The 14,366-nt window shown below is 45.9% G+C and overlaps 2 protein-coding genes across 3 annotated transcripts; both read right to left on the minus strand.

The window, feature by feature from the left end:
- Positions 1-235: 235 nt before the first annotated feature.
- LOC108614536 (uncharacterized) lies at positions 236-6,340 on the minus strand. Of its 2 annotated transcripts, XM_018008702.2 has the most exons (5): positions 6,177-6,340; positions 3,057-4,813; positions 1,735-2,634; positions 1,327-1,628; positions 236-1,267 (listed from the first exon to the last, which is right to left on the minus strand). In XM_018008702.2, the coding sequence occupies exons 2-5, from the start codon at positions 4,791-4,793 to the stop codon at positions 664-666; spliced, it is 3,543 nt and encodes a 1,180-aa protein (XP_017864191.2). In that variant the 5' UTR covers positions 4,794-4,813; positions 6,177-6,340; the 3' UTR covers positions 236-663. The 2 variants fall into 2 exon arrangements, with proteins under 2 accessions (XP_017864191.2, XP_017864190.2); XM_018008701.2 differs by lacking the exon at positions 1,735-2,634 and having other exon boundaries at positions 6,177-6,334.
- A 6,922-nt stretch (positions 6,341-13,262) lies between these two features.
- Positions 13,263-14,325, minus strand: LOC108614544 (uncharacterized). The gene is made up of 2 exons (XM_018008714.2): positions 13,692-14,325; positions 13,263-13,625 (listed from the first exon to the last, which is right to left on the minus strand). Exons 1-2 carry the CDS (start codon positions 13,704-13,706, stop codon positions 13,308-13,310), a joined length of 333 nt encoding a protein of 110 aa, XP_017864203.1. The 5' UTR covers positions 13,707-14,325; the 3' UTR covers positions 13,263-13,307.
- Positions 14,326-14,366: the final 41 nt, after the last annotated feature.

The following is a 14,366-nucleotide window of genomic DNA, read 5'->3' on the forward strand; positions in this document are numbered from 1 at the left end:
TTTTAAAACTTATTTCATGTACTGCAGATATGTGTTTGATTGCGGTTAGTCCTCCTAACTAATATTTTAGTTTTTAATTGTCTTAAGAGATATTCAACTTGGCATAGACCCATCATTTCTTTTCACAAATCCCTTCATTTCAACATCTTGCAATATTATGTAATACATATGATTATATTATAATTGTAATATAAAATCATAGCAACTTATATAATAATAATGAAAAGTCATTAGGTTTTCTTTGATAAATTAATGTATTTAAATAGTTTTTAATTTATTACAAGTATAAAAAATAAATTAATTAATATAAACACAACTATCATACACGATGCACGAATCGGAGCTTCAAAGTGGAGAGCAATAGGCGACAAGCGCTTGTGTCGGCCACTCGCTAACATATTTGTCCAACAATCGAATCTGAGTGCGACAAAGAGTGTTTTTTTAACAACAAATAATAAAGTAGCAAAAATCATAATAACAAGGTAATAAGGAAAAGGCCTAAACAAGACGGGGTAACGGTAACGAGCGGTAACAGTCAACACGCGTGGGCCAACAGAGAGTGCGTTGCGTAACGGAAATGGCTGCTCAAAAGTGAAATACGAATTGATCGGAGGTGTCGTCATTGGCTGTGACGGCCCCCGCTCTGGGCACTGTCTCCAATAATCATTTGTAGCTCTGCGTGATTTGCCGAATCCAGGGCAAGTAGGCAGAGACCTTCACGTAGACGCCGGGCACATTCACCTGGCCGCATCCGATGCCCCAGGACACCACGCCGACCACGTTCCAGACGCCGTTGCGCTCGCAGACCAGAGGACCGCCGCCGTCACCCTTGCAGGCATCCTTGCCCTCCTCGCCGCCGGCGCAGATGAAGCCGGGATTGAGTTTGTAGCTGTAGCCGAGACGCGTGTTGCGCAGCTGCGCCTCGCACTGATGGTGGGACAGAATTGGCACATCGACTTCCTTGAGGATGTTCTGGTATTTGCCGTGCTCGCCGAAGGCGTCCTTGCCCCAGCCGGTGGTCCAGCAGCGAGCGTTGGTGAAGTCGGAATACTGATCGGGCAGACAGGCGGGACTGATGTGTGGGTTCTTGGTGAAGTCGACGGGGTGATCCAGCTTCAGTATAGCCAGATCGTTGTCCAGGGTGCCAGCATAGTACTCGGGATGAATGTGCACAGAGACAACATCGCGCTCAATGTAGGGGAAGAACTCGACGTCATGATTGACATCCCATTCGCCCAGGCGCACGCGCAAATCGAATCCATTTTGACTGCAGAAGGAAATGCCAGGTTAGTCTAAATCTTCTGGAAGAGCTTAGAGTCGACTTACGATTTAATGCAATGGGCCGCCGAGATGATGTGCTGGGCATCAATGAGAGTGCCGCCGCAGGCATAGATCGATTCCTTGGGATCCTTCTTGAGGATGGCCACATGCCAGGGATACTCGCCGAACTCACTGTCACCATCGACATAGACGGGATTCTTGATGCGGCCCGTGATGCCCGCGGCATTCCTTACGCCACAACGTCCCAGCTGCTGCTGGGGAGGAGCCTGGGGGCGCAGTGGACGACGGCAGCAGACCTCGTTGATGCGACAGGTCTTCTCCACAGGACGGTTGCCATAGTAGGCGCGCTGCAAGGATGGAGAAGGAAGGATTAGCAACTGTTTTACTGCTTAGCAGAGGATTCTCATATGTCTAACAGTCCGGGATCGTTCAACTGTCCGCAACTATGGTTACCTGCTCCGCTCCCAACTCAAACTCTTCAGGCTTATCAACGCTGCGTCGCCTGCGATCACGGGGAAAGGTTACATGATCACTGCCCGCCGCAGCGCCAGGCGCTTGAGCGGGAATGCTATGCACTTGCCCCAAATTCAGCTGCTTGCTCCGACGACTGGGCGCCGACCAGTCGGGGGCAGTGGCATTGACGCTGCGCTCGTAATGCTGGGAATAGTCTCCGTAGCTGCCAAAGCCAGTGGAACCAAAGTCTTCGGGAGATGTGTCGGGATAAATGGAATTGTAGGAGTGCTCGAATGGAGCCTCCGAGTGGTGCTCAGCGTGATGGTAATGCTGCGTTGGCACATGCACTGAGGGTCCACTGTGGTACTCAAAGATGGGCGAGCTGTGCACCATCTCCACGTCAAAGTGTGGGCCTGAACTTTCGAAAACGTGATGGTGATGTGTTGGCGGTGGTGCGCTATAGTGGTGCGGATGATGCTCATGCTCGTAGCCGCTGAAGTGATCGTGATGATGGTAATGCGTGCTGTGCACTTCGCTCGGCGTCTTCTTGAAGAAATCGCCCACTTTCTGAATGATATTCGCATTGGGTGTTACGTGAAGATTGACCAGTGGCTTGACCACATTCTCGCCGTAATCCGTTTTGCTCACTTGCAGCGAGACCAGTGGATTAACATTGACCAGACCCAGATTGAGGCCATTGGGGCCCAGCGAGCCAAAGTTGGGATTCTGTGCGGGGTAATAGTCGTTCAGGACATTGGCTGGATAGCCGCCTGGATAGCCAGCCGAGGGGTAGGGCAGACCGAAGCTAACCCCATATGTGGGCAGAATCTTGCGCTGTATCAGCTCAATGGCTTGGAGGGCGGGCAGTGCCAGCGGGGATGGTCCCAGTGCGCCTAAACGCTGCTGGAAGAAGGACACACGGTGTTAGCCCTAGGATCTGATGGACGTGGACGTGCGACCGGTTTTAGGACCCGTGCGTTGTTAGGTTGATTGGTTGTTGTTTTTTTTTTAGTTGCAGTTGGATTAGTGACGAATCCCAGTGTCGTTGGCAGACAAACCCACGCAGGAAGACGACGACGAGCAGGGGGTTATTTGGTTTACCTTTGGCGGAGTTTGAGTTGAGCGTGGAGCGTTGATCAATGCGTGCAGTTGAGTTGTATTTGAGTATGTGTGTGTGTTTACTTGTGTGTGTTTGTGTGTGTGTGTGTGTGTGGGGTACTAGATCACAATTAGTCTCAACTAGGGAGCATTATACTAAGTGTCAATTGCATTAGTCGGCCACTAACAAGAGCTAAAGGACTGAAGTCTTCGCAGACACTTACCCCTTGGGCGTCCAATGAGAGATCGCTGCTGTCGTTCTCCTTGTTGTCGTTGTCGGCGTCGGCCTGGCGACGCGTGCGTTTCTTCTCATCCTCATCCTTCTTCTCCTCTTTGGTGTCAGCCTTGGCTGTAGCATTGGCATTGGCCGCAGCATCGTCGCTCAGTGCCTCGATGTCCTTGCCCAGATTTCTGGGATCGATGGCCAGAATCAGATCCTCTTTGCGTCCAATGCGGTCAGCGGCCGGGCACTGATTGATGGGCACGCATTGGCAATCGACGATTTGTTGACGGGACGTGTCATAGCCACCGCCGGCGCCCTGGTACAGACCACCTTGGCTTTGTCCATTGTAGCCCGAGGAGATGCCGTTGTAGCCGCTGGAGGCACCGCTGTGCAGCTCCTTCTTGTAGTAGTCGGGATTTTGGCTGTGATAGCTGCCGCCGGGCGAGCCACTGAAACCGTTCTGGCCAAAGCTGGAGCTGGACTGTGACAAGCCAGAGTTGCTGCCGAAGCTACCCAAACCGGAGGTGGGCTTCTGTCCGGGATAGCCCTGGGAGAGCAGACCACCTTGGGAGGCGCCATTGAAGCCAGCTGTGAACGCATTCGACTGCGTGAAGCCGGAGCTGCTTGCCTGTGCCTGGGGCGTGTACGTGGCTGAGGATTGGGCCAAGGCGCTGAAGTCGGTGTTGATGGTCTGGCCACTGCCAATGGGAATGGGAACAGTTGGAATATTGGCACCCTCGCCGGCATCCACGTGATGGAAATGATGGTGGACATGTTGCTGAAGACCCGCATCGAGCGGAGCACCCACAACAACCTTGGTGCTGGAGGAGGTGGCTGCCGAAGACGACGATGACGATTGCTGGGAATAGAAGCCGTTCAGCGAGGAGCTGGCGCCCTGGATCTTCTCGGGATTCTCAAAGTTATAGGGAGGCACGCCATTCGAGGGGCCACTGTAGATGGGTCCGGGTCCGTTGGGCGAGCCAGTGTAGAGTGGGCCAGGTGGCTTGCTGTCGTAGATGATAGAGCCGGGTGGGGGCTTGGTGTAGGTGATGCCATCGGAGCCATCAATGCCGGATGGTGGATGTTCCAGATAGGAGCCGCCGAACTGACCGCCAGGTCTGTACAGGCTGTTCATCGGAGGCTTGTAGGAGCCCTCATAGCCCACCTTGCGCGGAGGTCCAAAGGAGTTAATCGAGTTGGACGGCGGGCCCATGGGCGGACGTCCACTGAAGTAGCTTGGTGGTGGCATGGGCTTGGCTGGTCCATAGGGGCCGCCGCCGAAGCTGGATGGTGGCGGTGGTCCTTGGGCATAGATGGTCGAGTAGAAGGGGCGCTTCTCCTCCACATCGCAGCTCATCAGACCCAGTCCGCAGAGCTTGTCCCGAATGAGGTTGCGCGCCTGCAGATCGTTGCCCTCCTGCAGGGCCTGATCGATGTTGCCATCGGCATAGACGGCGTCATATTCGCCCAGATTGCGGCCCTCACGGCGCGAGTTGATTAGCTGATCGATGACCGTGTCGATTTCCGTGGCGTTGCTCTGTGTGCTCTCGTGCACCGCATAGTTGCGTCCCTGTGCGTCCGCCGCGGGCTGTGCGTCAGCCGAGCGCCTGCTCAGCATGGAGTCCGGCACGTCCATGGGCGCCCACTCATTGCCCCAATTGGAGTCGGCAGCGACCAGAGCGGAGCTGGCCGCTAGCACCAGCAGGCAGGCCAAACTGTGTCGCATTCTCATTCTCATCCTGTGTGTGTGTGCGTGTGCTGGAAAGCAATAAACAAAGTTAGCTGGGGCCATTGCATAATCTCGGTGACACCAATAACCCAGAGCATGTTCAAGCCAACTGGTCATTGTCCCAATTTACACGCAGTCGACTCTGCCCCTCTGCCCCGCCCGCTCTTTCACGGGCATTTCGCTGTGGCAATCGCACGAGAGTAGAAACCGGTCTTGCTTACTCAAATCTTCGCGCTGACTCAGCGCCGCGCGGCTTGAATTAAAAAGACTTTTACTTTCGTTCGAGGTCGCAGACCGTGCATGATGGCAGACACCGGCCGACCGCTCGCCCGCTCCCCCGTTCGCTTGCTCCAGCTCAATGAGGTAATTTTACCTGGCTCGAGATTTGGCAAGCCCCAAAAACTGATCGCTCAACTTGATCTCTGCCTTGACAGCAGCGTCCGTTCGGCGTCAGTTTTTGACTCTGCATTTTCGTAACTCCCGACTATTTACATGCCTCTGCCCGCCCGCTTGCTGCGTGTTATGTCATTTACGCTTTTAATGTGCTTTTCTTTCTGGAGCGTGGGTTGCTGTAGAGTCTCTCGTTGAGATCTTTTGGCTTCGGCTTTTTTTCGGGTTATATAAAGCGCACTTTTGCTTTGCCCCCATCGAACGGAAGTCGTGTGCAACGTTGCATTGCAAATTGATCTCGACTTTATTGTTTTGTTTTATTTTTTGCCTGAGCAATAAAGTTAATTTATGTGTGTGTGTGTGTGTGCAACTGGGAGCTTGTCTTCAGATTTGCAGTGAAAGTTTTTTGATATATAGGGTTTAGGTCGTTGACTTCGATATATACTATATCAATCGGATATTGACTGCTCATTGATGGGTATAGTGTGGGCGTGGCAGTGGGCGAGCTTACTATTATGATAATGGGATTGCAATTGAAGCTAATTAAACTAATGAGCTAGCAAAAGACTAGCTGAAGAAAGGAGCTAAAGTATTTCATAGTAGATGTTATATGGGAGATCATATATGTAGCTTATAGTTTGCATGGTAGAGGCAATAACGGTGTGGGAGATTGCCTATATCTATATGAATGCTGACTTGATTTTATTGGAATTAATATTGTATAGCACTGTATATAGTAACTGTTATAAAACTCTCAAAGTTTGTTCACTTTATGAAGATCTATTTTTGGCTAGAGTTGCAATTTCTATTGTAGCTTAAATATTTGTTATGTATACACATAGGTATTTATATATATATATGTCGAATTTGGTAAGACTCGACATTTGTGTCATTCATATGGTAGTTCATTTCTTCACACGTCTTTCAGATCTGTTTCTACATCCTCTTATATTTCACTGTTTGCGACACTTTTCACTCCGTCTCTTTCTTGTTCACTCTTACCTTTCGCTTTTTATATAAATATTCCAATATGTCGCTTGTAATCCTTATGTAAGTGGTCTTTGTGCCTTTTATTTTTGTTATCCTATCACTGCACCACTGCACCACACTGTGTCTGCCTCGTTTGTTAACGTTTTCTTCACTGATTTCGCTTTCGACTGCGCCTTGGATTTTATACAAAAGTTGCGCATGCGCAGAGTCGCAGTCTCAGTCGCTGGCTCTGCCGCTGCGGCTGGCTCTGCCTCGGCTGCTGTTGCTTGTTTGCGAATTGTTGGCTCAAAACAAAACGGAGAGCTCACAATTCGTGGCTATGACGTCAAAGGCTTTACTTTTGGGTTTTTTCTTTTGGCTTAACTGCATTCTGCGTATCAGCGAAGGTTAAGATGAGCTCTAAGCGGAAACCTTAGCTACAAATTAAGCTTGTTGCAATCGTGTTAATCGTGTAAGCTAAGGGGGGAACATTAACAAAGTTAAGGAGATGGAGAAGAGACCCAAATTAAAAATTAAAAAAAGAAATATGTTGAAAACTCTTACGTCCCAAATTAGCGCTTTATGTTTTCATTTTTGTATTGTTATTGTTTTTTTTTTTTTTTTGCTTTTTTTTATGTGGGCTGCAGCTTGATGTCGCGAGATGTTTATGTACAAATTTTCACCACAGTTTCCGCATAAGGCGGTCGCTTATGAAATTTGCACTTATTAATTGGGTCAGCATCAAATTCAACAAACTTACAAAAACTGACCCAAAGATCAGCCCGCTGACTAATCGACGACGAGCCTCAAAGGGCAACGCCACTGAAAACCGGATCTGGCCCAAAAATAAATTGGAAGCTACAGCTCGTATTTACCCCAGGGCCAGGCGCAAACAAACGCACACTCGATTGCTCAGTCGTTCAATCGCTCAGTCAGTCAATCAAAATTTATTTGCCGCTTAGCGGTTTTACCCGAAGTTCATAAAAATTAAATATTGTTTATTAGTATGTAGCTCTGTCTGGGATTGTGCGCGTGCCGAACCCTGTTGTGTATGGTCAGTGATCAGTGATCAGTGATCAGGCATTAGTATTCGCACTCTTCACTCACTTTCAATCACTTGCAGTCGGTCAATCAGTCAGTCAGACTGTCTGTGTGTGATTGACCTTGCAGCGTTTAAGTGCCATTTGATGTTAACGATTCCAAGAAAGCTGTTAATATGTGTAAGCAGGCCGCTGCTCCGTGTTAATTATGCTAATCAGCCTAAGCATTTCACTCTGTTTATATACCCTGAATCAATGAATCAAGAAATATACTATACAAAAAAGAAAGGGGATCAGAGACTGCCTGCCATCTTTTCACTAGATTATCCGATTATCATTTCATATTACTATAAAGTTTTCTAAAGGTCAATAGGATAATACATTGACTTATTTTTTCCATTACTCCATTACTGGACTCTGCTTAAGTATATAATGTTGTTATCTGCAATGCCCAATCCACAACAAAAACTTTAACCACAATTTTTTTCTATTCAATGTCTCTCTCCGTTTCGTTCTCCGCACGCATATCTGTTTACAGGGTATTTCACCGTCGGTCACCCTACTTATGCCTTAAGTGTTTGCCAAACAGTCACCAGTTCAACAGTTCGTGTAGTTTTTATCAATCGCAAAGCTTTGACCATCGGGTTTTTTCGCCTGAGTCAGGCAAAAGTTTTTTGATTTTCGGTTTTCGGTTTTCGGTTTTGGGGGCATGTTTGAAGCAGCCTGCTTTATAGTCAACGCACTTCCGATTGAGATTTTTGGAAATTAGTTTCAATATTTGCCAAGTAAATTCCCAGTAGCCGCGGCTTGAACTTGACCTTAGGCTGTGCTCACTCCGCTCTGGGCACCTTGTGCCAGCCAAAGAGCTGTTGCTCTGTAATCGGGTTCAGGGCTTCGATTGATCTTTTAATTGAAAATCTTTAATCGAATAGCTCTTAGGTTGATATATGTCAAATATTGTGGGCTTGACATTCAATTCGATGATTTTATAGGTTAAAATACATTAAATGAAATCTTTTTCATTTTATTTAATTTAATTTCATTTTTTGGTGTTTGGACAACTCAGTTAAAAATGGATGTATGTTTGCTGCTTATATAAAGGTTAATTATATATATGCATACTAGACATTGATGGATTGTTTTATACTTATCTACATGCCTGTTAGGCCTTAGGCTTGTCTAGAAAACATGAAAATATATATGTAGGTATAACACCGGGTCTATTTCAGAAGTCTAGTAATATAGGACATATTCAATTTTTTTTTTTAAATTATTGATAGGGTTATCAAGATACAAAATAAGTCAAAAATTATAGTCGGTAATGGTGGGCTGGGAGATTAGCTGAGCCCCGACAGATATAGGGGTCTATATCTCTTTTTTATCAATGCAGATTGAGAGCAGATAAACATTTAACTCACTTCTTCCCGTTTTACTCATTTACATCAATTTTGTAGGCCTGTGTTTTCTATTTCTTTATCATCTCTGGCTTATACATAATTTGTCACAGCTTTTGTAGCCTCTTCAAAACATCGTTAATCTGTGTTTATTTGCACACTCCTCTTTACCTCTGTCTTTCTCACTCTTTCTCTTTCTTTCTCTCTCTCTCTTTCTCTCTGTCATTCCCTCATTTTTTACTCGAAGGTCACTGGTTTTTGTCACAATTGCTTCATAACCAATAGCTGAATAACTCCCACATATCTCGCCGTTTTGGCATTTCTTCATGCAAAGCAGACGCTAAAATTGGGCTCTAATTATGGGGAAGCTTGTGTGCAGCTGCAACTGCAGCCGCGACCGCATTCACCGCCATTTGTGTATTGCAACTGTGCCACGGATTTGCCCAAAAAATAAATGAAGTTTTGGAAAATCCCGGGCAAAAGGCAATTGCAAGAGACGCCAAGCTTCAGTTAGCAATTGGCCTAGCCAATTCTCATTGCTCCGAGCCGGTCGTTAAGTCTTGGCCAGGCCTTGGGAAAACCCCGGCTCAGGTTTTGTGGCAAGCTAAGGCACACTGTTGTTTCGTCTCTCTCAGCCTCTGTTTGAGTTCGCCTTTATGTTTTTTTGTTTTCTGTATCTCTCGCTGTTTGTATGGCTTACATAATCCAAGCGCCGAATGCAGTCACAGCCGGCACGCGATGCAGTCGAGCTGAGCGAATCGCTCGCTCCGTGATTCATTTGACTCAAGAAATGTGTTTGAGCATACACTGCAAGAGGGTATCTGAGCTTTAATATGAAATATGCTAGGCATGAAATATAAGCAAATTATATTTATATATACACTTATGTAGGTATAATATAGATATATCATATAGGTAGTAAAGTATATAGCAATGTGTATATACAAAATATAGTTTTATCTATGGAGTTTTATATATCTGTTAAAAATATAAGTAAGACTTTAGTTTTTATGCAGTTTCCATAAAAAAAGTCAGAATAATTTATATCAGTTATTAATAAATTTTTATTTATATTTCTCTATTATAGAAAACCTTTTCTAATTGTCTAGATACCTAACTTGGAATATTTTTATCATATCCAAAAATCTTTATCAATGTGAACCTCTATTAAAGAGTATTTATTATTCATTAATTAATTTCTTAATGAATTTTCATTGTTTTTGATTGAATTTTGTTTTGATTCGTTTTGCGTTTTTGGGATTCGCGTATGCTTTGCGCACGCAGCTGGAATTTTAAAAAACTATAAACTTTTGTTTTTTTTTTTTTTTTTGCGGCGTTTGTTTTGCTTTTGCGAAACTGCATGTAATAAATTTGGATTGGTTTATTACTGTTGTTGTTTGATTATTGTATTTATTAGTTGGTTAATCGTCAAGGTCATTCACCCACATTGTGTGCCCGGCATGATTAGCAGGCGGCTTAGCTAGGGTTTGCCTAAAACTGACTCATAGTTCGGGCTCTTGGCTTGGCTCTTTCGCAATGCCCGAATGGTCTAGTAATTTGTGAACCCTTTCACTGGTGGTCGTGTGGCATAAGGAAACAAGCGACAACGCAACAAGTTGCAAGAGCAAGAGCCAGCAACACCTTCAATTTGTGGTGCCCCATCAGCTGCCTCAACTCAACTTCCGGCGCCAAGAAAAATTGATTTTCTTGCTTTTGTTTTTCTTGTTTTTGTTGTTACGCAGTGAAAGCCCCGCTGCCGCTGGTTCACAGCTGTTAATCATTTCTGGCAGCATTTGCCTAACATTGTCTCCGCAGAGATCGTTGAGATTACATAAATTATTTAAATTGAGCTTTTTTCTACACCCTCTGCTCTTGGGCTGGTTGAGAATGATTGCCTGAGCTCATTGAAATTTTCGCAATTTTGTGTTTGGAATATCAAACAGGGAATCATAAGCATTTGGCCATCTCCTGGAAATCTGGAATCTCGAAATTTAAAAAGTCAAGATTAGGCGGGGTTCCTTCTAGTCGTACGGAGCATATTCTGGCTAATCTATCTGCCCCCAGCTCACCTCAGCCCTCTTCCTTTGTTCACTTCTGTTGCCAAATTGCTCAGTTCTGGTCGCAGCTTATTAGCTTTTCGGCCACTTAGCCTAAGTGCTTTGGCCCTCTGATTGGCCTGGCAAATAGTTTGTTTAGCCTGTAAGTTCTTCATCTCTGCGCAAATTTTTCTGCTCTGCTTAACTTGTTAGATTTGTTTTCTTTTGTGCGTTGCTGCCTTGCTTTGTGTATACCACCAATGGAGTACCACCCATGGCCATGGCCCTGACCATTGCCGCTGGCATCCTTAACACTACGCCAGTCCCGAGCCACACCCAGACCCAGACCCAGAGCTAAGCCGAGGCTATGGTTAAGCCGCAGTCTCTGCGATGACAGCATAACGACGCATTCAAATTCCGCTCTATTGATAAACAAACAAACCGATTACGCAGCGGTGTGCTGGCAACGATCCAGCACCACTCATCGCCACCCATCACCACCCAGCACCACCCATCAGCTGCCCGTTGTGATAATTGTGTGTGTGTAATCAGCGCAGCAGTTGGCATTGCTCTAGCTACGTCGTCGAATTCCCAGTAAATGCAATGAACTCGCCTCTCTCAGCTTTAAGCAGCTCATATTGCGGCCTTTGCGGCGCTCGCTTTAAAATGCGCGCCACCTGGCGGCCGGTAGTGGCAGCTCCGTCTGAATACGTTGGCATACTTTTGTATTGAGCGCTCTGGAGAATTGCATCATTGCACTCGAAACTGAAAATGACAGCCATAGATATTGGTCTGTGCGACCGCGGTTGCCTGGGTGGTTGCTGGGTGGTTGGGTGGTGCAGACAATGGCAACACATTCAATCGATAAACACCAATAATTGTCGTCGAGCTGTTCGCCTCTAAAGCTGCGCTGTGACCTTTGTCTGTGCCAGAATGTTTTGTGCTCCGAAGGCGCTTTCAATTTTACATAATATCAGAGCCGAGCAGATACTGCGGCGACTAGGACTACAACGGGAACTGATCCCAAACACCATATAAGCGGCAGTTGTCACTGGCAGACACAGCGCATGGTTTCTGTGCCTGCATTTTGCTAAAATGCAAATGCGTCACTTTGAAATGTCATAAAAGATTGAGTTGCAAAAGTTATGCAGTAGACAAAAGGCGTATTCCGTATACCCGATAAGTCGTATGTGTGCAGATATAACAATGTGTGGCTATATACAAACGAGAAGCGAGGTCGATAAAGGCTTCTATATCTACTCAAAATATCTTTTCATGAAACTTGTCTAGCAATGCATCAGAGAAATATCAGCCTTGATATTAAAGTTGGCGCATGGGTTCTGATATATCTGTACCGTTGGTAGTGCTTGGTCAATGCAGGTAGTGCTGGAAAAAACTGGAGCTAATATGGAGTGAAAGACATAAATACATTGTATATCTACTCTAGAAAAGAAGTAAGCTGTTAGCCATACAGCATAGGAGTCTGAAACGAGGGAAGACACCCAATCTTAGGAAGGAGTCTGGCGAGACCTAACTGCCACACCTCGGGATAATTCCCAAGAAGGCTTCTTTGTTACGTTACTGCAGAGCTTCGTTTCAGATTGACCTTAAATTATATAACATCGTCTGCCGGAGTTGTGGTAAATCGAAAATAAAATCTACTATTTGATAGCTAGCAAATGCAAATTTAAGGACCACCTTAATAAAATCGCTTATTGACTATCAAAAATGATATGCATATACCACTTGAGGGCACTTGCTGCACTTGCAACAAATAAGTTCAAGTTCTGAAGTTAGAGTCGCAAAATTTGATATTTAAAAATTTATATTTAGATTACTAGATTAGAACATATCTAGTAATCTAGGTAGATTACTAAATCCTCTCTTTACCATTTATTAAAATCTACTATAAAAGGGTATTATGGCGCACAGCTCTTACTTGTATTTCCGTGGAATGGCTCTTCCTTGGAAAAGCTGATTTAAGGTCTTCTATCCACTTCTCTTCATCTTACCTACTGCATTCTCGACTGTCCCAAGACTTACTCAATCGCCGCTTACTGCATTTCTGACGCTTAAAATAACCTCGAGTTCATGCAGCTCACGGACTTGAGCACCTCAGGTCAATTGCATAATATGACCGAAAATGACCAGCGTTGCGGTCAACTCTTTGCCCAACTGTTGCCAGCCTGTTAACCTGGCTGGGGTTCACCTTTGGCTTGAGCATCGATATCAGTTGAAGAGAGTTCAAGGTTTACAGTTTCATAAATTTTCATTGTCATTGTGTGGCGCTTGCACGCTCTCGCTTTTCATCCAGCTAGACGAATCCCCATCGAAATTCCAAACGCTGGCGGGCCAAACACCTGGCGGCTGCATGGCTTCTTGCTTGTTATTGTCAACTCGGCGTCGGCCTACAGATATTACCTCTCTGCTGCTGGGTGAAGGCACTGTCTGCTGTCGGGTCGAGTCGAAGGTTCATCAGCTTCTCGGATTATTTGTAGGGCTCCGGTGACGTCACCTCAACACCTAAATCAACTGTGAAACGTAGCGCAAAATTTAATTGGCATTTGCATTGATTTTAACGAGAACTAATCCGCCAGTCTGTCAAGCCAGCCCCTCGCCCTGCCCCACCCAAAAAAAGAGATGCAGACATCGATGCGGATTTGCAGACGTGGGCTTGTTTATTCACATGTCAAATCAGTTCGCATAGAGCGTGGACAGAGTATGCGGATAGAGATAGCTCCAGGCCAAGGGCTCAACCTTATGGGCGTGTACATAGGCAGCGGCTGGGCTCAGTGGAGTCAGTGGGGCAACAACCAGGCTGCGCACTGAACTGTGTGGTGCCAGCAGCGTGGTGGTGCGGCGCGGCACAGTGTGGTGCACCACAGTGGTGCTCTGGTGGGACACAGCGGTCGGCACATGCTCCACGAGCTCAGCCCACTTGAGCAGTCCATGTGGTGCCAAGTGCAGCTCAGCTTGAGTCGAGCTCCATAGACTCAAGAGAAGTGTGAACATCTGAAAGGTAAAATGCGGAAAACTTGAGAACTTTTGCACTCTCCTTCTCTCTTGGTCTTCACTTACCAATTGCAGCCGCATCTTCCAGTGCTCCAGTTGAGTGCGATTCTTGGACTGTTGGCTCTTTAAGGAGCAACTGCAGCTTTTATAGCAGAGATTCTAATTGCACTCCAGGGAGAAGGCGGCACCTTGAGCTTGAAACGACGCCAGCCGAGCTGCCAAGGCGTCTGCTCCAGTGTCTGTTGCTTACTTACAGTGCAGATCTTTTGGCACTGATTGCGTTATTTATTGATTATACACTGTAGTCGGACTAGAAAGGGGTATATTGGTAATCCATACTTAGGTCTGGAGCATTCTACCATACATAGAGTGAATTTACAATACTATGTGTAATGATGTAGAATGATGTAAAATAAGGGATTGATATTTCTATATACTCAATATATCGATGGTATATAAGGATATTGTCATATACTATCTAGAGTACTGTATAGAGTATAAAGACTTCACCTTAAGCAGGAGAAGGTCAAGTTGGTTGGCCAAATTCACTAGATTTTTCTACGTTTCTATAAAATCGATAAATATCGATAATCGATTTGCTGTCAAGGCCTTATACTAACACTTATACAATGGTTGTTTGCCTACGTAAAGCTTCAATTGTCTGCGAACAGGGAATTCTCGAGTCGTTTCCATTTCAGTTCATGCCCACCTTCTTGCTCATTAAGGTCCCGCCTGGACAAC

This window comes from Drosophila arizonae, chromosome 4, assembly GCF_054131065.1.
Source record: "Drosophila arizonae isolate 15081-1271.41 chromosome 4, UAZ_ARI_1.0, whole genome shotgun sequence".
NCBI classification, from domain to species: Eukaryota; Metazoa; Arthropoda; class Insecta; order Diptera; family Drosophilidae; genus Drosophila; species Drosophila arizonae.